Source organism: Dermacentor andersoni, chromosome 6 (assembly GCF_023375885.2).
Source record: "Dermacentor andersoni chromosome 6, qqDerAnde1_hic_scaffold, whole genome shotgun sequence".
Taxonomy (NCBI): Eukaryota; Metazoa; Arthropoda; class Arachnida; order Ixodida; family Ixodidae; genus Dermacentor; species Dermacentor andersoni.
This window is the reverse complement of record NC_092819.1, coordinates 67,499,341-67,527,304: the sequence shown is the minus strand read 5'-3', so window position 1 is coordinate 67,527,304 and position 27,964 is coordinate 67,499,341. Positions and strand designations below refer to the sequence as shown.

Sequence of the window (27,964 nt, the reverse complement as noted above, 5' to 3'; positions counted from 1 at the left end):
CATAACCTTTAATGCCGCCGAGACATGGTACTGCCCAACCACTGTGTGCGGTTTATTTAATTTATTTGGTTCCTTAGACAGTACTTAAGGGGAGCGCGATGTTAAAGGCTAAATGATTTCATGAGGCCTCGACCACACATTCTGATAACATATAGAACCGATTAGACGGTTAAGTATGTTAACCTATTTATATACATAGGAGGTCAGCTTACAATACACCGAGTGGAAGACAATCATCCTTGTAAGGAAAGGAACTGCACCTGGACCCAACCAATTCACCAGTGTACCTTCCTTCACTTGGTAGACCTGGACTCGAGATCAAAACTGACCTGAGCTGTGATGTGATGCAAATGCCAATGACGCTGAACGTGTCAAGACCAACTTTATTATAAAGTACTCTACACGTTTCCCAATCTTCGCACTTGCTAAGATAGCCTTTTGATGTGCAAGAAACACATATTAGATTTTCAACGATTTGAAAAAAATACGTGTTAGTACTAGTAGTGGGTGAATATTTGAAGTTTTGAATATGAATCAAATATTACACTCTAATTATTTGTATCCGTATTCAGATATGAACTAGTTGGTATCTTTTAATATGGAAACTAACCAAATATTTTGCAACTGCTTACTGGTTACTGTTCTCCGTCTGTTAAAAAAGGGTCGCAAATTATCAGAAATGAAACAACAAAAGTTTTCGAAGCGATGGAGAAAAAAAAATTGGCAGTGCGAGCTTTGTTTTCTGTTTCACCGAAGAAGCCTACATCGCAACCTGTAATTTTTGCTTGTTGTCTGTGATTGTTTCTTGCAGTGTTGTCTTGTAGGAGTTTTATTTTATTTTTTATGCCACAACCAGTCACGCTTGCCATGCAGTGGGCCCTTTTTCACGTATGTCCCACACACGTCATTCAGCAGCTTTTTCTCTTTTGCTGCAACTTCTCTTTTTTCTGCAGCTGTTTATATAGTATTTTTGGAAAGCTAATCATAGAGCAGCTATTCATTCTTGGAAAGCTTGTTTGGAACCAGGCTCCGAAGATGTTGAGAGGCTATTCGTGGAGTGCTTTTAATTACAATTACTGACCTTGTGTTTAAAACTGATGCTAATCGTCCATGATAGCTGTCTTTTTTTTTCACTATCCAGCACAATCGTGGCAGGGACTTATACCGAAATAAATATTCCTGCTGTAATTATATATGTCTGCATTTCGCTATTCAATATTCAATACTTCTTACTCTTCATGTTTGATTCATATTACAAAAAGTTGATGTTTGCCCACTTCTAGTTGGTACTTCTGCAAGCATAAGCGCATCGGAAAAGCAATAATGGCTAGGAACAACATCATGGTGCTGGCTCGAGCTGCGCACATGTGCTCTGGGCATTTTGTTACGAGGCCATTGAAAATGCCCGAGAAGTGTTAAGTGCCTATTGTAATGAGAACAGTTGTTTGTCTGGCTGGCGGGAGGAAGTAAACACCAGTGTCATTCAAGGAAAACACGTGCTGGCAATGTGCGCTGTCGAAGGCGATAAGCAACAAATTGCGAGAGCAGCTTTGAGGGCCCAGGCGTTTTCTTTCCACGAACAATCCACAGGCACTGGCTCAGATAGGCTGGCTTTGTGCCCGCATTTCCAACTGCACGGTGCGGGTACGCAACCGAGTATGGTTAGTGCAGCATGGTGCGTAACCTTGAGAATGCAGTCAGAAAAAAAAAAAAAAAAAAAGAAAGCAGTGACCTGCTGGTTGGTCTGCATCCCATTTGAGTGAGAAGCTGCGAACCAACTTGGTATGATTTTTGCTGCTAGCTCATTTAGGGGAAAAAAATAAATTCATAATTATTGCACAATGTTCGGTACTTTGTTGTAACTCTTATTTCATCTAATGTTCTGGAATATTTGCAGATTTAAAATAATGAATAGTTTCTGCAGCTATGCACAATTAGATAATCTCTCGGCTTTAGCCCTTTCTTTACCGATGTCAACAAGTCAGTGTCCTGTGTCGCTGCTGTATTGCAGGGCTTCTAGACCAAATTTTATGTCTGCTTGCATTAAATGCAAACAGGAGCAAGAAATCTGCATTTTTAACTGGCATACTTTCATGGGGAAAGATGGGCTAAGCATTGTATAACAATGGAACTATTTCTAACTGATTATCAACTTTTTTTCCAACTGGATTTCCTACTGGAACTAGCAGTGGAATGTATTGAATTGATTGGGTTTGTTGTATACCATAGTTATAAGATATGTTGGACGCGAGGGCAACAAATAAATTTTCACAACTTAAGGTAGGCTATATAATGCATGTTCAAAGTATGGTACATAGGCTTCCTTACATTTATCCACAGCTTGGAGAGCCTTTCTGGCACTCAAGTTATTCATTCTAAAGACGACCAGTTATTGAGCGCTTGAGCACTCACTTGAGCCTGAATAATGCAACTCAGAGTTGGGTGGATACGGCATTCCTCGGACTCGGGCATGCAAGCTGAACATGTGACTCACTCTCTGAGCTTGGCAAATGCAAAAGAAAGCGTGCGACTTCAGCAAAAGCCGCATTCCACATTGAAGCATAGCCAAAGCTCCTGATGCTGCCAGTAAAAACAATGGATGCATTGATGGGACAAGTGCTCGTTGAGATGCCAGCATGCAGTGGTCTGGGTTACAGTGGACTGCCGCCAACAGTGGTGATGCCGCAAGGCTGTGTTGTGATCGCACAGTGGGAAACACTCAATCTCGACAGCAGCTCCAGTGAAAGGGCTTAGAGTTCCTGAGAGCGTTCGGTGACAGAGGAAAGGGATCAGAAATAACCAGCCAAACACGAGGCATGGGGTCTCATTTGACCTGTCAAAAATGCTGCTTGTGAGGGGTCTAGAGTGCCCCAAAAGGCCCAGCTGAATTTCTCGTGGGAGAAAAAAAAAAAAGAATGCATTGTAACTTTTCTCTGACTGTGTTTTTGTTGCTAGCTATCTCATTACGTATACAATCGTATATTAACTTGTATTACTGCCAATTGCATTTTTGTAAATTGCCTCACTACTAGCTTTGCCTATGGGGGACCGTACAGTGTGTGGACATAATTGTATTCGTTTTGTGAATTTTCAGAAATTAAACTTGAAACCTCGAACTGCAGTTTCTATGAAATGCCACTGAGAATTTGCACTGCCTCTTTGACTACTTCATGTATATATATATATGCTACAAATTGACAGAATGTGTGTGCACAGTGCCATCAATTTGCATCTGTTAGAGTGCTAAACCACCAGCATGACGTTGCAGCAATGGGCTGAATGCTCACACTGGGCATCCACATCAGACGGAGGATCGCAGGAAGATGGAGGCTCAAAGTGATCTACAGAGGTCAAACAAGGCTTGTCAGTGGAGCCAACGTTTTAGCATGTGGACTTGTGTTTGTCGGCACAGCAACTGCTTTCCCTGACAACATTTATGCGCACAAAGGCCACTCTGACATGACACTGTCAACTTTTCATTTGTTTTGCATAAAGTGATGGTCCAAAACTGCTAAATCCTATATCAACTTGTCATTTGCTTTGCATTAAGTGAAGGTCTAAAACCTGTTAAATCCTAGATAAAGTACTGTCAATATGATTATCAGTGCTGTGGTAAGCCTACAATGTGGAAAAAGGTTCGTAAACGGTAAAGTTAACATCCACCTTACTTGTAGCACTAACATCCTTGTAGACTAACAGCTTCCGTAGAACTCATTTGCTGTATTCAATGACCCGTACTTTGATTCGTCGATTAATTCGGCATTATGCAGCAGTCGGCCAGTCTCCTGGTTAGCTCAGATGGTGGAACAACCATCCCAGAAAGGCATTGGTCCCATATTTGATCCCTGGACCGTGATGAATTTTTCTTCAACTGCAAAGCTTCCTTTTTGCACAAACCCGTATGGGTTTTCGTTGTAGCTTTGTGCTACAGGTCTGGTGCATGTTAAAGTACTGTCAACCGTCAGAGTGCTCTAAATAATTTACTGTAATACTCGTTCCTGCGAACCAGTTTCATTGTCGGTACCCAGGAGGTAAGTGTGTCATGACGTCATGATGCACTGGCTCATTTCATCCCAGCTGCCACATGGGCCAGCAGCCAGATACCACTGCAGCCAGAACAAGTGCATGCAACACTGTTGTGAATTTTTTTTTTAAACGAAAATATTGGTGTACCTAGCCTTATTGCTACACAACGTTAAAAAAATTCACTGTTTCCATTACCAAGTTTCAGCTTTGTCTAACCTTTACATCACTGATTTATAGCAACTGGTGAAGTATTCTTTCAGACATTTTTTCATTAATTTGGCAGAAAAATGCTCATTACTAGCTTATAAAACAGATCAGCAGCATATGACAAAGCCATGTGCAACAATGCATCACAAAAGCTTGTTTAAGTTTGTTTAGGTGAGTTTGGGCATATTGAAATATTACCTAATATATCAAACTACAATTTGCGCGTAAGCCTGTTTGTTATAAGTGCGTTTGACTGTACACTAATTCATTTTGATATTTAAAAAATTCTTATGAATTTATTTTACATACCCTCAAGGCACCTAGGTATTGTAGAGGGGAGTGGGGTACATGTGTACAACAATGACAAGAGTAATTATAAATTTGCATAATACTGGCGACATTTGTGCTGAAAACAACAAAGTTGGCAGAAGAGGAAGAAATAAAAAAAAAATTGATTGAATCATGAACACAGAGCACAATGTTTGCAGTCATAGGGTATTGTCATAACTCAAAAAGGCAAGGATAGTTTAGTGGAAAAGTACAGTCTTCTATTAACACAATATCAGCGGGAAGGTGGTTCCAGTCATTGGTTGTATATGGAATGAATGAGCATAAAAACCCAGTAGTGTGACAAAAAGTGCCTTTCACGTTATGAGTGTGATCTACTTGAGAGGACTGATGTGTGGTTGTTAGGATAAGTTCACTATGAAGGACATGGTGACGAAACACTTTCTAAAAAAAGGCATAAGCGAAAAACTTTTCTGCTCAGGGATAAAAATCGCAGGCACAAGCTGTTTTTCATAAAGGTTAAGCTCGCTGTACGATTGTAGTTGGAAAGAACGAAGCATGTGGGATTATTTTGAGCCATTTCAAGAGTTAACGAGCGTAGCATTCTTAATGCCCCAGATGGAAGCAGTTTATTCCAACTTGGAACGTACTAGTGTTCTATATAGGAAACTTGCCGACGTTGAAGACTGGGCGTGTTGGTATAGCATACTAGATGTTGGATTGCGTGACATCTTGATGGGACACAGAAGAGGAACACACAACGGAACACCACTTACAACTATCGATTTATTCCCTTGTTAGTGTGATAAATACAAGAAGACACTCAAAGGGGAAAGAAAAAAAAATTCAAAAAGGACCTTCCATGAATATGAAGCTGGCTTTGCTACATTGATCATTTGGCTGCGTTCAGCATTGCAATAAAAAGAAGCAATGAGGGTACAAAATTTTTTAGAGATCAGGGTGTGAGGAAATTGATTTCTTTTGCACTAAGGTAAACAGACTGCATACTTGCTCACGTGCTTCTTATGTGCTCAATTTCGGCGGGTTCTGTAATCTCTCGTATCATTTGGCTGGCATCTTTCCTCACCATAGTGCAGGTCGCAAAGATTGCCTGAGATCTGCAATCTCTATGATGAATCCCAAGGTGTCAGACTGCTTTTGAAACAGCTATGGTGTTAGGCTGCTGAGCATGAGTTCGTGGGATCGAATCCCGGCCACGGCGGCCGCATTTCGATGGGGGCGAAATGCGATAACACCCGTGTACTTCAATTTAGGTGCACGTTAAAGAACCCCAGGTGGTCGAAATTTCCGGAGTCCCCCACTACGGCCTTTCTATGTTGTGTTTCACAGCTTCATTTCTGTGTGGCACCTAGATTCGCACACATGCTCAGCAAATCTTCCGGGGCCGGAAAAAAACACTTTTACATTGTACCGTTCAGCAATTTTCTTTACGTGATGCACGATTGAATGAATGTACGGTATCACCTCTATTTTTTCACATCTGCTTCGGCCACGGTGCTCCTGCCCACATAATGATTGCCTGGTTCCGATTTCCTTGAGCAATGATTGGGCCACAGATACCGATACGTGGGAAGGATAGCCTGCGTGTTTGCTCCCGTAAGTTGTCTGCAGCGCTGTGGTGGCATGATTTTTTAACGCATTAATGTAGTAAGACCTAACTATGGCTCTTTTTATGACCTTATAATGCGCAGATTCGAACGACAAAAGAGGCTTATTTGCGTGTGGTTTGTATTGTCGACAAATGTGCCTCAGGCAGAGACCCAGGCTTAAGCCAAGGTACCTGATAGATCCTCCATCTGGCTCTTCACGTGTTATGACCAGTGGCTCTATACATTCACTGAAAATTCTTTCTGTGTGTGTCAATGAGGACTGAGTGACGACTGAGGGAATCAATGGATAGTTGCAAGCAGCACTCCCTTGTATGGGTTTCTGTTCTGTGTTTCCCGTCGAAATGTTGCACAATCCAACAGCTATATATAGGAGTAATATACTGATGCAGGGGATATGATAAAATTTCTCCACAAGTGGCCCAATAGGCGATTAGCATCATTAGTTATTAGATGTGACATTTCCAGGATAAGTCGGACGATATAGTTAACCTAAATAACGGTAAGTTGAAACATGTTCTAGCTGGACATTGTTAAGCGTAAATGCAGGAGCACACACGTTGAGTCTTGTAATAGTCATCAGCTTGCATTTTTTAGGGTTTAATTTCCTGACCAATTGTTTACACCACGTGGCAAATTTATTTAAATCAGCCTGCAGAAATTCCTCGTCACTACCAGTAAGAATCTTGTGATGCAGTACACAGTCATCGGCGCATAGGTGAATGGGGGACGAAACACAATCAGGTAAGTTGTTAATGTATATTGGGAAAAGTAGTGGGCTTAAAATGGAGCCTTGTGCCAGAGCTGATGCTACATTAGTTAAGGGCAAATCATGGCTGTTGGCAGAAACATACTGTCAACGGTTGACACAAACTATTTGAGCCAAATTAATATATTGTGTTGAAGGTTTAAGGAAGAAAGGCAGAGCATAAGTTGGCCATGATTAACTTTATCGAAGGCCCTCGAGAAATCTAAAAAGGTACAATTGATTCTGGAATACTTGTCACACATTGAATGCAGGTGATGAGTGAAAGGAAGTAATTGAGCCTCGCAAGTAAACAGATGCCTAAAGCCATGTTGAGATGGCGTGAAAAAAGAATTCGATTCTAAAAAATTAAAGATGTGCTCCATCAATTTGCTGGAAATGGTTGTCAGTTAAATAGGTCGGTAGTTTGAGGGAGAATGCTTGCTGCCTGTTTTATAAATGGGAACCACGTTCCCAGTCTTTCAATCTAGAGGAAGGATGCCACAACGCAGTGACTGCGGGAAAAGTTTAGACAAAGATGAGTAAAGTTTAGTCTGTTTTAGAGCTGTGGAGTTGATATTGTCAGTTCCACAATATGAAGAAAGTTCTTGATAATTTAACATTTAACAATTGCATTGTTTACTTGGTAATGCTTACTGTAATTCAATTACTTTTTCAGCAACCAATTATATGTAATCGGTTACATTTTTAATCAAACATGCCCTGACAGGCTATGCAGCCTTGAGCACCCAAGTTTCGTGCAAACTGCAGAGTTGAAATGGACGAAACTGGAACAAGGGTTACCTGCTCACAATCGGTGTCCTGCAGATGTGATGGGTCAACGGAACATGGCAGTCTTGCAGATTTGCGCGCTTGTCTTGGAAGCCCGACTTCTGAATTTTTCTCTTATAATAAATTTCTGTCCTTCACTCCTAGAAGCATTTATAGGTGGTCTTCATGGGTGGTCAAACCTGCTGCTCAATTCTTCTTCACTTCAGTCTGTGACTGAAGTGAAGACTTCAGTCTGTGACTTCTCTGATATAGGTGGAAGTTTGGCTTATGCTTCTCTCTGATATTACATGACTCGTACACACTTATGCTTGTAACACACAAACAGTATTTCTAGGGCTAAAAAATATGCAGCATTATATTAAATTATATGACATATTTGGCTACATTTTCAAGGAACATGAACAGCCATTTAAAATGGGTAACGAGTGAAGGGCGCCGAGATGCGGTCCATCAGATATTCGCTACCAAATTGTTGGTGGTACTATGGCTCAATAGCGATGGCCACTTTGGACATTGTTGCCAGCGGGATTTCTCAGTTATTCGTGGGCCCTGCCACGAGCGCTTTCCCCAAACACCAGCAACGATGCAGCGCTACGCTCCATAGAGAATTGAGTAACCACAGTCTTTTGTGCAAACTGCTCGTACTTTCCTACTCTGATTTTCTCTCTAGCATGCACATTGAGCTAGTTTTCAGTGTAGCTGCCAGATGTCTTCACAAAATAAAATGAGAGATTAATTAATACATTTTTGAAATGCAGTTCATAGTGAAGATTGTTAACAAAGTGTGCAAGGCTACAGAGGACACATTCAAAGAGCCGGACCATCTTCTTCTAGTTACTGTACTTGTGCTGTGTTAATAAAAGTAGGGAGGAAAGTAACATTAAAGCAATTGATTACTTTTTAATAATGGCTCAGTGACTTTCATGAGGCAGTAATTAGTAATCGTATTAAACATTTGAAAGGAGTAATTGTGATTATAATCAGTTTTTTTTTTCTGTAAGGTGTACAAGCCTGCCGATGGCTGTACAAAATGTTAAGCAGGGCTAGGCTTATGGCAAGTTCGAAAAGTTGTGCGAAAGCATTGCCTGCTGAAGCTGTTATTTTTATGTCACCTTCCCTTCCTTCCAATGTTGCCTACACAATGCCAGAAGCATGTGTGACTATGTTGCATTTTGTAAATATTTTCCATTCATTGTCCCTTCTTTTGCAGGCATTGTTGCTACGAACTATTTTTTTTCTGCTTTGTTGTACCCGCCATGGTGGCTTTGCAGCTAAGGCGTTGCGCTGCTAAGCATGAGATCGTGGGATTGAATCCCGGCCCTGGGGGCCGCATTTCGATGGGGGCAAAATGCAAAAATGCCTGTTAGAGAACTCCAGTGGTCAAAATTAATCCGGAGTTCCCTGTTACGGTGTGCCTCATAATCAGATCATGGTTTTGGGACGTAAAACCCCAGAATTAAATTTTTTTTTTCTGCTTTGTTGTCTTTGGGGGGGGACCTTTATGGTTATCCTTGGGATTTTATTTTGATGTTTGCTTTTTATATAATGTATTGCTAGATATATTTCCCCCGATACGTAAGTATTAGAGGTGGGCGAATGCCAACTTTTTCTAATATAAATGGAATACGAATCTTCAGCATTAAATGTATGAATTGATTATTCAATAGCCAAATGCAAGTGAATTTATTTACAGCAGAAATATTTATTCTGGTATAATTACTTAATTTCACGATCTTGGAGAAACTGTCCAAGAAGGGCGGAGAGCTCAGATAAGCATATTTTATATTTAAAAATATCACTATATCGAACTATTTCGTAATCCCTTTCGAGTTCAATATGTTTGAAATTGACTGTAGTTCTTTTTCGAATACCTATAGTTGATGTCTATTCGTATTTGAAACTTCAAATATTCGCCTATCTTTAGTAAATGTAGATGTTAAGTCCAACCTTTTGTTCCTTGATTTGAATTAGTGGCAAAACTTGGTATTATTTGCTGAACCATGGGCTCCCTCTTTAGGTTGTTGGTTGTTTCCCAATGTTATTCAGTGTATTGCTATTCTCTAATGTGAGGAATTGTTTCACTGTCCCTGTTGATGCCACAACATGAGCAGCAAATAGAATTCTTATTATCCAACCCAGGCATGTTTATAACCATTTTTCCTCAAGTGGAGGATGGGAGAAAGTGAAGGAGAAAAAATGGCGGGCGACAATGATAACGGCATAGTGATACATCATAGGAACACTTCGTATAACCACCAACATATAAAAAAACTGTTCATCGTTTTCGGTTATGTCGTCATCATTATGGCACCACTAGAGCTGTCATTACACTGTCATCCTTATGCCACTTTGTTCTCAGCTTCACTCTCATCCTGTGTTAAAAACAAAACTTTGCCTATCGCTACCGACAGTGCGTATCGAATACTTGCCCCTGTCACAGTGTGCAGCTGAGAGTAAGTTGCGTTAATGACTGATCTACTGCGCAAAACTTGCGTGCGATTTCGTGCACCACGCAGACTTCGACAGTGGTGCCTTCTCTGCATGGACATTTTGGAGACCACAGTAGGCAACGCTATAGTGGATGTGGACAATGTTAGGTCCATTGCAAATGAAATGTCTGCTGGAGTTCAGAGGCAGAGAAATCGCTGAATTCTACTGACTTTCTGTTTCACAGACGGCCACCAGAAAGACATAGAGTAGTTTAATAACTAGTTAATACTGGTAAATCAAAAGCAACAAAAGGGGGCAGCTCTGTGTGAAGTCTGAACGGTTGAGTTGTTACAACGCTCTGAACAATGGATTGCAGTCTAATAGAAGAACTGCTAGGCAGGTGACACATCCCACGGGTGCTTGCTTCTAACCTCATGCTCTTGCCCTTGCCGTACTGTCATGACATGTTAATGTATTGAATGCCGTGGCTCATGTCATATTGTGGAGGATTCCGGCACCTGTGTATTTCCGCTACTATCTCACATTGTTCATTATAGGGCTCATCTGCTTGCTATTTTTGATCGGTGCATTGTTTCATTGTTGTGGGAAATTGAAGAAGAAAGGAAAGGTGGAGGTAGGAAAGATAAGGGAAGAAAACAAGTCTTTGGCATCTTGACTTTCTTGGCTGTCGGAGGACATGTTATTGTCCTCTGGTCAAGGAAAACAGAAAAGGACAAACTGAAGGATAACGCCAAGAGACAAGAATAAATGTGTGCTGCATTTGACTGGTTCCTACCAAGATGCCAAACGATGTGAAGCCCTCTTGAGATTAGCGCCATGGAAGTCCTGACCCAGCTGATCGTGCTAGATGCTCCCTGAGCAATCGTAGTAGCCACATGATTGAGTTTCTCTCTGATCTTGGTTGAAGGTGGGAGCGCCTCCGAGCACTCTTGGCTGAAACATGGGGCTCTGAATGAACCAGAAAAATGCGTTTTGAGTGCTTGATTTCAACTAGCCCAATGAAAACAGGACAGTGAGAACACTCTAAAGTGACCAGTGAAATGTACTAATAGACATAACGAAATTTATCAGTTATATGAGATGCAATGTAACAAAAATAAAAACAAAATGTCCTGATGCAGTCAGCAGCCCAGTATTGCTACATGTGCTGCCAAGTTGATCTCCACTGAGAATGTTTCCAGGGCAGGTTGAGCCCTCTCCTGAGTCCATTCCATGCCCTCAAAGAAGAGCTACGCAGTCTTGGAGAGTGGTGAAGGAATTCAGTAACATTGCCAAGCAGTATTTTTTTTTAGTTTGCTTTGTGTGAAAAGAGTTTTGCCTTCATGCCACTGATGTAATCATTCCTTTGTTGTAATGTCACTGTTATGCCACTTTCACTCTGTTGTTAATTCATTGTCATTATGTAAACATGCCACCATTGTAATTTATTTGTGCCATCATGATCATTCATTCATTGTCACGTTGTCAACACTATTCTGCGGTTTTCACTCTGTTGTTGTCACTAAGCCCTTAATTATCCCTCTATCGTCATGCTGTTGTCACCCAGTTGTCATGCAGCTGTTGTCACATTTTGGTGCAGTCATCCCATTGTAACCATACTGTCGTCATTTCAGCATTATTATCCCCTTGTCGTCATGCTTTCATGCGTCATACCATTGTTGTTATGCTGTCATCGTCATCGTATTTTCGTCATACCATCGTCAATCCATCATCATCATGCTGCCATTTCATTTTTAAACGAGAACGATGTTCTTCACAAACACCAATGAAAGCTTCACTTCAACTGATTCTCATAGCACATAGGATCTGTATACCTTATGCTGTTCGTCCAAGTTATGAAGTAGCATGGCTTTTCAGAACCTGTGGTCCAATCTTTTGTTCATCGTCGTGCATGGTAAACTTAAAGCATCCTTAATGTTAGGCAGCCAGTACAAAATACAAGACACCAGAATCATGAAAGAAACATTGACATTTTCTGTTGGTGTTTCATTATTCAAGTGGTTTGTGGGGTTTATGCGCAGGTTGATTGTCTACCATAGCATTGCTGTTTCATTTCACTCAGATCAGTACCATATAAAAAGTGCACCCTGTTACAGTTTGTGCTAATCTACAAGTAATCTCTGATGAATTGCAGGTACTATGTTCCCAAAGATACCATTTGGTTTCAGCTGATTGTGTACATCTGCCATGAGATGTCCCGGTGACTACGTTGACTTCTTTGTATGGCTTTTCGTTTTTTTTGTTTGTCTGTGCCCTGAGTGCTTGACACAGAAATGGCATGTTGTCCTTGTGTAGGCCAGAAAGCATGCCTGCATGTTCACGGGGTCCTGCCGTACTTGACGGTGCCGTGCACGGAGCCACGACCCGAGCGCTCCGCTGTCGTGCTCGCCTCCGAGATTGACCTGCTGCTCAACACGGCTGCTGGACGGGCCACCAGCATGCACCGGCACGTCCACCATGTGGCTGTCTTCCGCGGCACGTGAGTGCTAGCTGTATTTAATTTCTTGTTGAGCCCAATCGCCTTTCAGAAAACCCATTAATTGCCAATGTTTTTTCTTGGAAAAGGAAAAGAAACACACTAAGCTTTCCAAACAACTTTATTGCACGAAAATCATGCTTATAGTAGAGGCTAGAAATTCGACCAGGAACATGAAATGCATGCATTCTATTAGGCCAAACTAAATTAACAAAGCTTGTACTCAAGAGCAAGTTTTCCTTCTTTCTTTGAACAAACGTGAAAATCTGAAATGCTGTTGCCCGGGCACTTCATAATGAAAGGAGAAAAACGAAACACATAATGCTGCACAGGAAGGTGTAATAGCTGGAGAAAGAAAAGTTTCAATAGGATCGAAAGTTGGGTGAGTTACTACGGTAACATAATTTTGTTGCAACGCAATAGGACGAAAATGTAGATGAGATACACAGGATGCGTGCTGACTCTCAATTGTTGTCACAATCTACAGTTTTTAGATCTGTGCCTCATGTTTGGACCTGATCATGTTTGGACCTGATCATGTTTGGACATGATCATGTTTGGACCTGATCATGTTTGTTGATGTTACTCTTTTACGTCTAAGAAACCAATGCTTGATTTTTCTTCTAGTCATTAAAAAGCCATCGAACAAAGGATAGCTCCCAGATCAGTGGAAAAAAGTTGTGTGCACATGGCGAAGAGCCAAGTTTTTTACTACAGATCGAGAGGCTAAAGCAAGCTGGTTTTCTCAGTCAAGTGCTGTCCAGAACTTGTGAGAAGCTTTCAAAAGGGGTGAAGAATTGGGCTAGTACAAGTAAACAGGAAAATACACAAAAAAGAAAAAGGTTTACAAATTGTCACATCGTTTAAGGAATGTTGCCAATAGATACGGGGTAAACACATTCTCAGCTCCAGAGAACTTGTCAAGGACTTACCTGTTCGGAAGAAAACTTGAGTGGTGTCGTAATAGACAAGGTGGTTGTGATGTAAAGTACTTGTCAGTGTTTGTGCCTTGAAAGACTGGGATTGTGTATCAAATTCCACTCACATGTGGAAAATTGTGGGACAGAGTGGCAGGTACCTCAATATCTGATTAAAAGAGCACAATCAATCATTAAAGAGATCTAGTGCGACGCATCTAATGTTGCACTGCCACACATGCGGCTGCACACCCATGTTGGTAGATACGAAAGTCCTTTCTAGACATAGGTGCCAAACAACTTGTAAAGTAATTGAAGGTTTTCATATTAAAAGAATGGGGGACGCATGCCTCACCCAGGCTTCAGTTTTGTTGTCGGACAAGGAATATGCATATCTGCTTAGCACATGTGCTCACTCTACATAATCTTTTTAAAGTTTTTTTTGCCTTTGTGGTTTAGTTTCCTTCTGGCAATTCTTGATGTTTGATAGCTTTTAACCTTTATGTTTTGCTAACCTTCGTATTTGTATCTCACCACATGCTCCTCTGGTTTCTGTTTGTGTTGCATTCACTTATACAGTCAAGGTCTGATTTTCCGGACGCCCGATTTTTCGGACATGCCCGATAAAGTCTGAAATTTTGGATGCTCAAACATTTCGCTGTCAGATTTTCCGGACTTTTTACCCCTAGCCACAGGTTCAAAGTGGCATCCATCGCCGCCATTTTGATTATCTCGCAGCCTTGCATTCTAACTCTCGCATGCCAATGTGCTAGCCGTAGCCTGTGGGGGTTCCACTCTGCGTGCGGCTAGGGCTGAAGGCGAGCTCCGGATCTAGCCCCACGCAGTCGCTTTGTGTTACTCCTTAACCCGTAGCACGGGAATCGCGGCTACGTCGGGTTCGAATGAATAAGGCAACCAGCGGCGTCCACTGTAAGAACGTTTATTGCTGCCGGCAATAAAGAACACTGGCAGAGGGACGTCCTCTCTGTGATAGTAATAAATAGGCTGGCCTCGTTGCCCGGGATAGTCAGGCAACGGGGTCACTCACGGGTAGCGGCAGGTACTCCAGTCCGGCAGGTTATGGGTGCGGCCTCAGAGAGAGAGGGTCTCCCCCGGTCGCGCTGTTTTGTACCTTTTTACCTGGGCGAGGGGAATGTCCTCGTCTGTCAGCTACCTGCCTGCGAGTCGGGGAGGAAGGGTGCGCGCGCGTCGCGAGAGCGAGGGAGAATCGGGAGAGGGCATAGTGCGCCTCTCCCCCGTCTATGTCGGCTCTCGCCGCGACGCCGCGGGGGAAGATGGGCGCGTGTGCTCCCCACAAGCCATCCGTAGCACCATGGCCAGCATATCATATTGAAACATCAAACCAGCGCTCTCGCACGGCAATCCGTTGGCAGCCATGGCTACGGCCTTTCATGTTTATCTACATGTTTGGTTAGCTGTATCAAAGATCGTGTTATTGTGTTGTGCTGCTGTGTGCAGTCTTTGACATTTGCTAGGAAGCTTTCTGCTGTTTGGTGCGGTGATTTTCGTCGGGATTTGTCACTGACGGCGATGGTGCCGACTATGCCTTCATCATCTTCGCCCATGGCTTTGAAGCTTGCAAAGCCCCATTGTAGGCTGATGAAGGAGAAGAAAGCCGCCATCATCAAGTATGTTGAAAGCAGCTGATCACAAGCTGACGTGGGCAAAGAGTTTGTAATTCCAGTGCAAATGGTTTTGCATTTCATGAAAACAAGTTGAAGATCTTGAAAGAGGCGGGGAAGTCAAATGGGGCTCGAAAAAAGAATGCAAGTTGGGGTGTTTACTCAAAGCTTGGGGAAGCACTCCTCGTGTAGCTAAATACCATGGTCACAAAGTGAATGTTGGTGTCGGGTTACATCTTGAAGCAAAAGCTGGAGGCCTTCACGCTTCAAATGATCATTGAAGGCTTCAAGTTCGGCATTGAGTGGCTCAGAAAATTGGAGAATTGCCATGACCTCAAGTTCAAGAAGATGTGCGCGGAAAGCGGCGCTGTCGATGATTCAGCTCTTACACAGTATCGGAATGGAAAACTAATCTTTGTTGCAGCAGGTTGTGTCCGAAAACATTTTCAACTGCGATGAAACCGAATTGTTCTACAAGATGCCCCCATAGAACATGCTTGCATTTTCTGGTGACCCCTGCCATGGCAGCAAACACAGCAAAGACCGGCTGACTGTCCTCTTCGGCAGCAACATGTCAGGCAGCAAGAAGCTTACGATGCTTGTCATAGGGAAATCGAAGAATCCAAGGTTTCTTAAGGGGGCCACCCGACCTGTTCAGTATGAGGCCAGCAAGAAGGCCTGGATAACACAGCAGTTATTCAAAGGGTACATTTGCAAGTTGGACAGAAGGTTCGAACAGCAGAATCGAAATATTCTGCTGTTTGGGGACAACTGTGCTGCACGTCGCCACATCAAAGACCTAAAGACCATACATACAGACGGAATTTCTGCAGCCGAACACCATAGCAATCCTGCAGCTGATGGACCAAGGTGTGATCTGCAACCTGTAGCTTTTTTACAGGTCACGCATGCTCAGCCACATGATGCTGTGCTTAGACAGCAGCAAAAGTTAATCTGTTGACCTTAGGTTTGCTGTCGACATGCTTGCAGTACGTACTTGTGGAAGACGGTTACACAAGAGACACTATGCACCTGCTTTCGCCACGCGAGCTTCACACTCAGCACCGAGATGGCTGTCTCACCCGGAGAAAACGACAGCACATGTGATCAATCCCCTTCCATGGACATTGTGTTCGACGACCTGTGTTGTCGGTGGCGTTTAGACTCCAAGTAGGATACCTCATGAAGGATTCACCGACGCTCACAAAGATCTCGTACCCTGTGTGGAGTTAACTGACAGTCATCCGTCAAGTGACAGTGAATTCGTATGACTGCGGCACTTAGAAGGAAGAGCCAGTGCCTGCTCAGCCTATGAGCTCCGAGTTGATGCAAACATTGATGACACTCTCATCAATGTACGGTGATTATATGACCCTGGCTGAAATTGGAACAAACATCATTGTGTGCAAGCGGAACACCGTGCAAAAGATTGATAGTTCTTTTTTAGCCGCTAAAGCAATAACAGGCAGCGTTGACCCAGCTGAAGGTAGCACCAGCTGCATTGACAGCACCCGCTGTTGCATTTAAAAAACATTTTTATAAATGCCTCTTTTCAGTTTTTAGAGCCACCTCAATGATGCATTGGCAGAGTTGTGCAAGTCTGATACTACATCCTTGACCCTCTCCATCCGAGAAATAGCTATAAAATGGTATGTTTTCTGCATGCATTCGTTTTTTCGGGCTGCCCAATTTTTTGAAACTATTCGTGGTCCTTTGGGAGTTCGAAGAAATGGATGTTGACCGAATAAAAACTTTCCCAATAATATCTTCAGTTGAGAGTCAGCACTTGTCCTGTGTATCTTGTCTAAGTCTTCGTCCTTTCACAGTCCAACAAAATAATGAAAGCAAAGTTATTAGATGTGTTATATAAAGTATCCAGCACAAACTTAAGCTGTGCTTACATTGGTGAAAGTGGCAATCTTGAAAATTGCCTGAAACAATACAAAATGATGCTTCCAGTGCACTTCCAAAAACATGAGGCAGCTGCTAATCATGAGGTTCACTGTAACATTGTTTCCATGGTCATCAAAGAAAACAGTTGTCATTCATAACTGTACCTCAAGTTCGTGGTTATTTGCACAACATGAAACATGCTGAATCGGCATGGCACTCTTCCGTATGCATATGCAAGATGCCCGAGTCAGCAACTAAAGAGAAATTATGCTTATCAATTCGAGGAGCTTATTTTTCAGGAATCGTGCTTTCCATGTGAGAAGCGTTATACATGAGTGACTGTTTATGCGCAGGCGCCTGTACGGTTTCCATGACAGAGAGGAGACCTTCCTACGAATCTACCTCTACAACCCGCTTCACGTGCCCAAGTGAGTGGCTAGCTGTGTCTTCTGCTGGCACTTCCAGAATGCTATCACCAGCCTGCTAACTTTCACTTGCATCTTGAGATGCTCTGTTCTTCGAGGCTACCATGTATCACCTGTTCTTGTAGAAGATTTGACAACAGACTTTCAACTATTACTGCTCATTTTTTATATATGTGTATGGCTTTTCCTTTGCTTATTTCAGTGCAGTTCAGTGTATTGTCCTAGATAGCCCCTGAAGGGGCATTACTGTAATACATAAGGTGGGGGGCTTCAACAAACCGTTATGTAAAGAAAACACAGGGTCTGATTATGTACATGGTGTATTTACAATGAGATGCAAGGTTCTCAAGAAAAGGATGGACAGCTCACATGCAGAATGACACCATCCTCTTTATTGTCTTTTCCCAGTGATGGTTCTTTCCTTTTGCCTTCAGTGGACGCAAGGCGATATGTTCTAAATGACACAATTTTGTATCCGCAATGTGATCAGTTACATGCTTTAGTAACATGAATAGGTAAGTAATAGCAACAATGTAAGGAGGAAAGCTGTTCTATTCCTTGGCGTTTCTAAAAAAGAACGAGGCAGTAAATGTAGTACTGGCATCTAGTTGTGAAACTTGTTGCTTAGAGCTGACACAGTGAGAGATGGGCGCTGTAAAATAGCTTGTGATAAAACTTAAAGGATCCCTCAGCAGACTTGATTGAAAATGTTGGCTATATGCAGGAAGTTGTAAAACGCCATCTAGGGGTGCTTCACTACACAAATTATTCAATTTGGTTCAAGTCTGGTTAACCTCCCTTCCTTTCCTTCCTCCCTTTTCTCTCTCTCTTTAATTTGTTTCATTAACATTTTCCTTTCTGCACCTGTACTCATCGATAGCCCGTTATAGATGGTTTCAATGTCAAATTTTGCAGTGCTTGGTGCAGCTAGCGTCATCCAGCACATAAAAGAGGAACTATTTTTCTAGTTTCGCTTTTTTGCTTCTTTCTTTCACCGTGGGGGGGGGGGGAAGTGTTTTTCTGTTGGGTGTGACGAACTCTCGTAGCTTCCGACATGGCGTCGACGTTGCGCGCAGATGCCCTTTGGAAATGGCAAATTTCGAGGGATTCCGATGAGTCTGCGTCAGAACATTTTGATGCTGGCAGCAGCACAGACTTGGAAGATAAATTTGATTCATTGGACTTCAGCATGGACAGTGAAAGTGTGTCAAATAGCCCCGGAACGTCAACAGGTATCTGCCAGCAGGTTTCATTTTCTACTCCGACCCGTTCTGTGGCTGCCGTGCTAAGATCTAAAGATATCCGGTGTGCTCTAAAGGTCACAGTTCTTATCTGCATGGTGTCAACGTGGTTTGAGTTGGCTGGTGGCGGTGCAAAGAGTAGTTTTGTACAAGAAGGTGGCCGGGAGCGGATCTTGACGTTGCATAGTTATTGCGCTCTGCAGTGCCGCGCGGCAGTTCTTAGGAGCTGCCGCACGAGCACAATAGCCACTAGGGCTAACGTTTTCATTTGTATGTAAAGAGCTTCTGCAGATTAGAAAGCTTATATATGCAGGAATGTTGTGTGTAGCCTTCTTGTTCAAAATGTATATCTTGAAATTTTTGTATGTTTTGTTGGTACAAAGCAGCATCAATGCTTTTATGGGGTTTTCTCGTTTTTGTAACAGATTTTTTACTACATTTTTTTCATAGAATTTTAATAAATGTCCGCTTGAAAATAATACCATTATAAAGCACATTCCTTCTACAAATTGATACCATACATTCTAATATCAGGTATTTGCTGTAGCAGTAAAAAAAAAAATAGTTTACTAGACTACGAAAAAAATTGCCTATCTTTCCACAGCAAGGAAAGTGTTAAAAAAGTCGAAACTCGTAACAAAGTCGCGTTTGGCATGAAGACATCTTTGTTATATCTAATATTCGTTATAAGCATATAACAAATATGAAACATACATAACTTGCTGGTGTAGGTGAGAAACATTTTAGATTTACTTCTTTATATATGATAATTTGTTATATTCGTGATTGTTTATTGTGGTTTATTTATTAGAGGGGATATGAGAAATTGAAATGTCGCGACTCCATTCTTCCAGGACATGAGCTTCCCTGCCAACATAGACACTCTCTCTCTGTGACTCAACTAACGACCGCAAGCAGCATTTTTTTCCTGCATTCTCCTGATGCCGAGAGATGGTGTCACATTTAGCGACAATATACCGTCTATGCTCGTTACAACGGACCTGTGTATAACAGACTTTCGGATATAACGGACCATATTTCAAACCTAGTTTGGTCTACCTATTTTATTAATGCAACAAAGTTCGCTTTTAACCGACCACGCTACAACTGTCGGTCGGCTACAGCGAACAAAATTAGCGGCAATTTTTGTCAAAATCGGGCATATAAAACAGATTTTTGCAGTGTCAACACGGGCTGGCAACTGACTTGCGAGGTTCGGTCGATGTTTGCGGCTCCATATCGTGTGCGCGAGGGAGTGAAGAAAGCGGGGTGGAAGTGCGCCGTCTGTCGCGCGCGAGGCATGGGGGGGGGGAAGGTGAGGGAAAGAGGGGGGTTGTACTGCCGCACTTCCTCACTCCAACATTTTGACGGGGGCTTTCCGCGGTCATCGAACGTGACATGGTGCTTGTTAATTTAGTTAGCATGCCTATGTTTACAAGTTTATGCGGCCGATAAAACTACTATCCTTACTTCACATAGCTGTCTACTAATATGCTATCGCAATCGATGCGTCGCCTTTTGGGAGAACTGCGACTTTTCTTTTTTTTTTTTTGCTTTGGACGTTCGTCACTCACTCTTTGCAATAACGTTGTTACACATTGCGACCAAAGTTTTAGAAGTGAGGTGTTTCGGATATTACGGACTTCGGATAAAATGGACATGTTTTGTCGGATTACCAGGGTCTGTTGTAATGAGAGTCGACTGTATATGTTTTTTTCGCTGGCTTCTAACTCGCCTAGGGAATGGTGAGCATCACTTTTGGTTGCATTTCACCTGGAAGAAAGTGGTGGAGCTCTGCCCATTATTTCTTTAACCCTTCTCTCTATCTGTTATCTCTCTCGCATTTGCTCGTCTGCCTCATGCAAGAGCCGTGAGTGTGGAGGTGCCATTGCATTTCATGAAGAGCCTTTTATTCCCTCCCTCTCATTTTGAACTCATTTGCCCTTCTTGTTGGTATTTGTGTGTGCTTTGCGTGTCTTCATGTACATGTTTTTTTCGCACCGTTTCATCTATTACAGTATGACCAACAAACTTTCATCACAACCTTAATCACTGGGCAAATTCTGGATGGGTACTTGCTGGGTGTTTCAAGTGAATTGTCACGTCGAAGTCATCAGGAGTGACCACGTGTCTCTGTGCGCAGAGTGGCTGAGTTGTTGCTGTCAGGGCACGTGCTGAAGCAGGTGATGCAACCACATGAGGCCCACATTCCCTACTCCTTGCAGGTGAGCCAGTGAGAGTAGACCTGGCGGCTGTCTTTGTCTTTGTCAGGCATTACTTAATTTTGTCAGTTTGTTGAATATTACTCCTATACCCTTAAGCAAAATTACACCCTTTGGGTCGTAAATTGTCCCACAACAACAATCGTCATCTGTCTCGTCCGCATTTCCTTTCTTTAACGCTGCGAGCCCGGTACTTCCAAGTCACGAACGGCATGCATGTTATCAGCATGACAGAGCATTCTCGACAGGAAAGTAGCAAGTGTAGTGTTTTCAAGAAAGGAAACGCAAGCAAGACAGATGACGATTATTGTGTGGCAAATATACACCCCAAAGGGTGTACATTTGTTTAAGAGTGTAATGCATTTCTGCCTTCAGTATCGTGAAAAGTGTATAACGGCAGAACGGGATAGGAATTTGTAATTTTCAAGTGTGTTTTATTACGCCCTCAAATGGTGGACTTGGTGCCTTAACTCCCAGATGTACTTCAGGTACAGAAACACAATCTGCAATTTCACTCGCAGTGTTAAAAGGATTTGAAGGATTTTATTTGATGTAATCAATGCAGTGTGCAGTAAAACCTCGTCAATTCGGATTTCAGGGGACCATAAAGAATGTCTGAAGTGAATGCTGAATTATCAAATGCATCAAGAAAACAATAAATGAATGCTTACTTCACAGTCTCGCCTTTATTTACTTAATAAATCCTTAATTTCGTTTCTATATTGCACAAAATTGGTGTGGAAGCTGCAATTCCCATCATCTTATGACTTATTAGTGCTCGCAGCAGCGAGGGCCCTGCAACTTCCTTCGCAATGCGGCCACGCTGTGTGACCTGGGTTTTCATCGAAGTAGATGTGCTTGACCTGCTTTTCACTACCACATGCTCATCCCAATTAGTTTTTCTTCAGTGACCTAGTCGGCAACAGATCGTCCGTCCATCACACTGTAGCCATTGGGTTTGACACCAGTCAAACATACCGGTCACCAGTCAAACACCAGTCACCAGTTTGACACCAGTCAAATCGTGGTAGAATTAGCCTTCATCCTCGAAAGCTTTTCCCTCCATTTCTGCCATTGTGCGTGCTTGGCAAACAATGCTACTTCTTGCCGCAACCAGTGCAGATGGATCTATTGTTTTTATCAACGCGCTCAAGCATGGTGAGCAAGCATTTCTGAAGGCACACAGCTATCATGGAGCATGCATAGCAGTGAACGCATTAACGCTTTAAGCCTTCTGGTGATCTTGATGTTCCAGTACACTTCCTGCTGATGACTATGATGATGGTGACTCTGCAGCTTAGGTTCCGTTGAATGCTAGTGCTGATTTTGCTTTTTTGCATTGCATGTTTGCGGCACTCGGCTTATTCCGAAGGCCGTCTAAATGAACTGACATGCGGTCGAATATATCTGAATTGATAATAGTTTAATGCAATTAAATAATGTATGTGCTTGCCGGGACCAGAGGGCGAGCACATATGATTTGACTTCCAAAATAAACGAACGCTGAATTAACGAGGTTTTACTTACATGATCCGTTGTTTTACAGAAGGAGGCTCCGAGAAAAAACTGTCCAGGGGCTTCAAAAAAAAAAAAAAAAAATCTATCTAAGAACCGCTGCACGTTCCCTGCTTGGTATATTGCTTATTTATGTCCTGCATTTGTGAAAGGACTCGGCAACAATTTCAAACGGAATGGTGGCCCACACCTAGATTAACCAATTCACTAATTTGTCCTGTGAAGCATGCAGTTCTTCAGAACGCCTAAACCACTTGATGTTACTTGTTGCCGCTAGCTTAGCATGCAAAATAACTGACCTTTTGAATGAGCTTTCAATTTCTAAGACTGGAAGCAGCACATCATGTTTAGGCTATGTGAGAACCCCTTTGGTCGCCGTTTTGTTATGGCAGTGTCAAAGACACTGGCTAGGCTGACTCTGGCGGTAAGCTGTTCGAACAACACCAGCGCGGTTTTGGTTTTATATCTGATTGCACCACACAGGCAATTTGCCAAAATTTCTTGATAGGAAGGCATTCATTAGCCCAGGGATATATTATAATTACAGTAGAACATCATTGATATAATTTCCTTGCATCAACGTTCACGGTTGAAAACACAAAAAAATGACCAAACACTACTTTTTTACCTGTTGAAATGTTTCCAGAAAACATGGATCTTTTGGCAGTAACCTTCAGCTCATCACCAAACTGTGATCGTATGACACGTGTTCTGGCCACTAGATCCCACGTAAACAAGAAAAGCCGCGCGGTGCACCCGTTCGCGAACTGTAGCCACCCGCCAGAACAGCTTCTCCACGGTACTCACCCACCTGTGTCATGTGAAAATGCCAGCGCGCACTCAGCTTCCCATTTCATCCAGTGCCAGCAGATCTCCTCGCGAGTCATAGTACGCCAGTTTCACGGATATCGGCCAGCCCTATTGCAAAAAGCATCTTCATCTATCTGTGTCACAGTGCACATGGCGTAGTGCCATTGGAAGTGTACTGCGTGCTTTTAATAGGCGATAACCAAAACAGGCTGCCATTACCTTCTGCATGTGGCGCGAAGTGAGCGTCATGTTTCGCTCTGGCGGCATCATATTCTGTCATCACCCACCAGCTTGATATCGTTTGGTTTCCTGTCGCTGTCTTAAAACACTACGCAATAGAAAAACAACAATGCCAGTCTCTGGCCACTCACGCCTCACCAGCTCGACGCGCTTTGCCGTCTCGTGCCGCAACAATTCGCGTCGCATGAGAATGTCGAATTGTTCTGCCAATGTGATCTGCCTGAAGAAGCTGCTGACCCAGGCCTAATTATGTGTCTCTACATCAACTTCGCGTCAACAATCCACCCTGGCCGAATTCGAGGAGCGCAAATGTAAGCAAGCCGCAGAAACGACAATGTGCGCCTGGTGCTGCTCGGGCTGTATCAGCTCGGCCTGTGTTGCTTGTGCTACAATGATTTGTGCAATGCTCTGCATTATGTAGATCTCCTGAGTCGTAAAAATTTTGTGGTGACTTCGGATCACACTTTTTCCCGGTTAGTATATTACTCCTTGTGTTTTTTCCCCAAACCTATGAATGCGGTTCTGTTTTCATTGTGAGCTAGTGTTGCTTGAAAATCTTCCTAGGGTAGGATGAAAATGGGTATTTTTGGCAGGAGGTGACACCTTCGATAGATTCAGTGTGCTCTAAGTGCCACCAAGGCAGATGCTTCCGCTGTTGGAGTCACTGGTCACCTTCTGGTCATCATTGCGGTCAGGCGGGTGCGTGCTGACCAGTAAATCTTGATTTATCCGGAGAAGGCCAATTTCAGGATTGAAATGACGAACGTTTGAGTCCATCGAAATCTGTGGGACATTCAGTTGGGACTGAATTAACCCTAATCGATTAACAGAAGTCTAGTGAATTGGAAATGAAAATAATGACTTCAGTCAGACTGAAGTGCGTTGCTGCTTCTGTCTGGCCTGTGGGGACATCAGTGCGATGTTGAACCTTCAGGCCCACAATGGTGCTTTTATCGGTTGCAGTTCATGGTGGACCACAACCTTCATGGCATGAGCTTCGTACGCGTGGAGTCGTTCAAGTTCCGGCGGCCACTGAGCTGGGCGCACGACGACAGAAGCAAGGCCCTTGGTAGTGGACCTGGCATCTGGAGCCTGCGAAACCTGCCCGTGTGAGTCTTTGCTTCTTTCTGTGACTGCTCTTGAATGCACTTGAATCTGGCCTTATTGCTAAGTAGACATTGCTTTACATCGTGTGGTGGTTACATAACCCTTCCTTCTTTTTTTGCCAGCCGTGGTGGCTTGGTGGTGGCTATGGTGTTGCGCTGCTAAGCACAAAGGTGCGGGATCAAATCTTGGCTGCAGCAGCCAGGGTTTGATGCCTCTTGTTTCCAGACTATGGGTAAATAAACATAATCATGACTACAGATAAAAAATTATTATAAGGAATGTTCCATGAAATTTTTTGTTTTACTAACAGCAGGATTGGGTGCTTTTGATGGCGAGCTTTCGGTTGCATCAAAACGATAATAGGTACCATAAAGATTGTGCAGGTTGAATTAGAATTAGAAATCAGAATATACTGTTAAACCTTAATATAAAAAAACTTCAATATAACGAAAGCCTCGATAAAACGAAATATTTAGCTTTCTTTCCATAACTTGTTGGCCATAGAACAGCATGTGTTTAGAACCCTAATATAATGAAGTGTGTTTATGTAACGAAATTTCACTGCCGCCACAAAGTGGAGCAGCCTCATGCTCGGTATTGACACATGTACGTATTTATCCTTTTCTTGGGGACTGCATTTTATCCACTAACAACTTAAAAGTTATCGCTCAGCGCAAGACGCGCCTGCATGATTGGAACTTAATGGAATGTTGGCAACGGTTCTATCCATTGTCTGTTGTCATCAAAGCTTGTGTAATCTCATTGTATGCGCGACACGAATTCTGTAGTACTTTCTGGAAGACATGTGGGCACTAGCGATTACTTTGGAACCTTCGATGACTCATGTATAAAAGCCGACGAGCTTGACCGGCAGATCAGATTTTCAATGGTCGTCGACTGTGTTTGTCGCTGTCGTGGTGCTTTGAGCGTACCATGTTTTTCTGGGCACAGGTTTGCCCAATAAAGAGTTTGTTTCGCCATTCACAGTTTTGCTACTGTGTTCTTGACCGCCACTACCACGCGATAAGATCCCACCGCACTTGCTTGTGTGCATTGGGTGTGAGTGAAAGCCTGTGAGGGTGAGCTAAGAAAGATGGCAGCTGCTGTTTTCCTGTGCGAGCAAGGGGAAGTGGGGTGGGTAGCAAGCTTGCAGTAAAGTCATCAAGCGCGCGTAGAGGAGGAGGAGAAGGAGGAGGAGGGAGGGGCAAGTAGACGCTTGTCTCTTTTTCTAGCTGAATTGTAGCTGCACATGGCTGTCACTGTGGTCGAGTTTATACGCAGCGCGGGCCCTGTTCTAGAGGTAATGTGCTGCGTGTGCTGAGACTGAATGAGCCAAGATGGCGCGGCATCATGTGCGCTGTCTTCCTGCACTTTTTGTGTTGGGGGTTGCATAATCTTGAGTTTGGGAGACATGTTGAAGCGAGAAACAGACGAAGCATTTGCTCCTCGCTGCCGGCACTTTTCATGATAGCGTTGTCCCACTGTGGGCAACACTATATCAGTCGTGGGGGCAGAGTGGATGCGAAAGCGTGGCTGGGGGGCTTTGCTTTGTACCGCCGATGTGGAAATATCGTCGGCACGGCGTGAAACTGTATCTTTCAGGTTCAACAAAATTAATTTCTTTTCCTCAACCAAAACCAAGTTTTATTTTTCTGACTGCTTGATAATTTGGAAAATTTTGCGACCCCTTCTATTTAAGAAAAATGATTGAGTGAATGTATTTATCTGCATAAAAGGTTATAGTTCAATATAATGAGATTCTGATGTAATGTAGCAAATTGCCATTTTACCGTTTTCGTTTAGCTGTATTCATTGAAAGGCATTGCTCTCACTCTAGTGTGTTCTCAGTTTTGAACAATAAGTGTCGCAGGGTCCCTTTAAGTGTTTCCAGACTGTAGAGAGGCACCATATTTTCAATATACTTGTCCTTGAACCTGAAAGTACTTGCAACATACACTACATCACAGCTGTGAAGTAGTGTTATGATTATGGTAGACTGTCACGTCACGCTATGGCTGAGCGATGGTCATGATTTTAAATATGCTGCAAGAAAGCGTGGGCGATCTTTAGAGTTCATTTTTTCCCATGAGCGCTTGGGTAATAGCGTACTTGCAAATTGCTGACAGCATCGTCTTCTTTTCAAATGTGTGGGTTACTGGCCTTGTGTTGTGAAACAACAAGGTGCTCACAAGGACTTTTGGAAGTTGTATGGATTGTTAGGGCTTAGTGACACTTCAGCGTGCTAAAGTCAAATATTAGACAGCTTTTACTTCAACTTTCCATATTGTTCACTGATGGCAGCTTCAGTTGCTGTTGGCCTTTGTTTCACTGGTGGCTCTTTTCAGTGATGAATGAATGATTCCACATACTTTACAGGGAGCAGTTTGGAGACCTGGAGAAGCAGACGACGTGCGAGCTGGAGCTGGACTGCTGCGCAAAGGATATCCTCAATGCCAGTGACAAAGGTGCCATGGCCTGAGGGCACCAGTCCCGCTTAATTAAGTAGATTCGGACTCAATTCCGACAAGCTAGTTGCAATACTTGCCCTTTGCTTGGTTTATGGTTCGCTGAGCTTGTTGGCATTCACTTTCTTTCGTTGGGGAAAAGTGGAAGCTTGGTGCCTGGCCTACATGAGCTGTAGAGTTTCCTTAAAAAATGTTTCTAGAGAAAGATCAAGTACTAGTGTCTTTGAGAACTACTAGTATGGCAGTTGAGACAGAATGAGAGCTATGAGTATAGTACATGGATTTGTCTAAACTTTGTCCTTCTGGCTTCAAAAGGCTTTGTGACATTGCAACTTGATCATTATGAGAAAAATATGTATTGTCCAAGACATGGTGTCTATGACATGTTTCTGTATCTGCAGTTGCTCCTGGTGCATGCAGTTAGCAAAAGTGTAACCTTGAAGGTCAGCTTTTGTTATCTAGAGAGAGCCATCGCCGGGGCCAGGATTTGGAACCTCCTATTGCATTAAAATTTGCAGGCACAACTTGAAATCAACTAGCGCAAGACAGGAGTAATTGGAGATTGCTAGAACAGGTGTTCTTCCTGCAGAGGACGTAAAGATAGGCTGAAGATGATGATTGCATTATAAATGCGAAAGATTCTCTGTGCATGGGAACAGACAGTTGTTTGCTTCATGTGTATAGGAAAATATAATTGCCGAAAAATTTAAAAAGATAATTCACAACAAATAAATAAAAGCACAAGGGCTTCTAAAGCCATAAGCACGTAGACAGTCCATCCACTACCCATTATTCCCATGGTTTCTGAATGATCCCAGCGCCAAATTTCCCTCTTGGAATTTTAGCATGAAACTCTTATGTCCTGAGCATTCT

The 27,964-nt window shown here is 42.9% G+C and overlaps 1 protein-coding gene and 1 long non-coding RNA gene across 4 annotated transcripts in view; both read left to right on the top strand.

The window, feature by feature from the left end:
- Positions 1-27,964, top strand: part of PolZ1 (DNA polymerase zeta catalytic subunit) — a 164,189-nt gene that overhangs the window by 30,206 nt on the left and 106,019 nt on the right. For all 3 annotated transcript variants that reach the window (XM_055066363.1, XM_055066362.2, XM_055066364.2), the window contains 5 exons: positions 12,433-12,616; positions 17,420-17,494; positions 20,876-20,957; positions 24,483-24,628; positions 27,003-27,091. In XM_055066363.1, coding sequence (XP_054922338.1) covers positions 12,433-12,616; positions 17,420-17,494; positions 20,876-20,957; positions 24,483-24,628; positions 27,003-27,091 — 576 coding nt within the window. The remainder of the gene's footprint in view (positions 1-12,432; positions 12,617-17,419; positions 17,495-20,875; positions 20,958-24,482; positions 24,629-27,002; positions 27,092-27,964) is intronic.
- On the top strand, positions 958-4,663 carry LOC129382434 (uncharacterized). The gene is made up of 2 exons (XR_008610497.2): positions 958-1,782; positions 3,269-4,663. It is a non-coding gene; the product is annotated as an uncharacterized lncRNA (long non-coding RNA).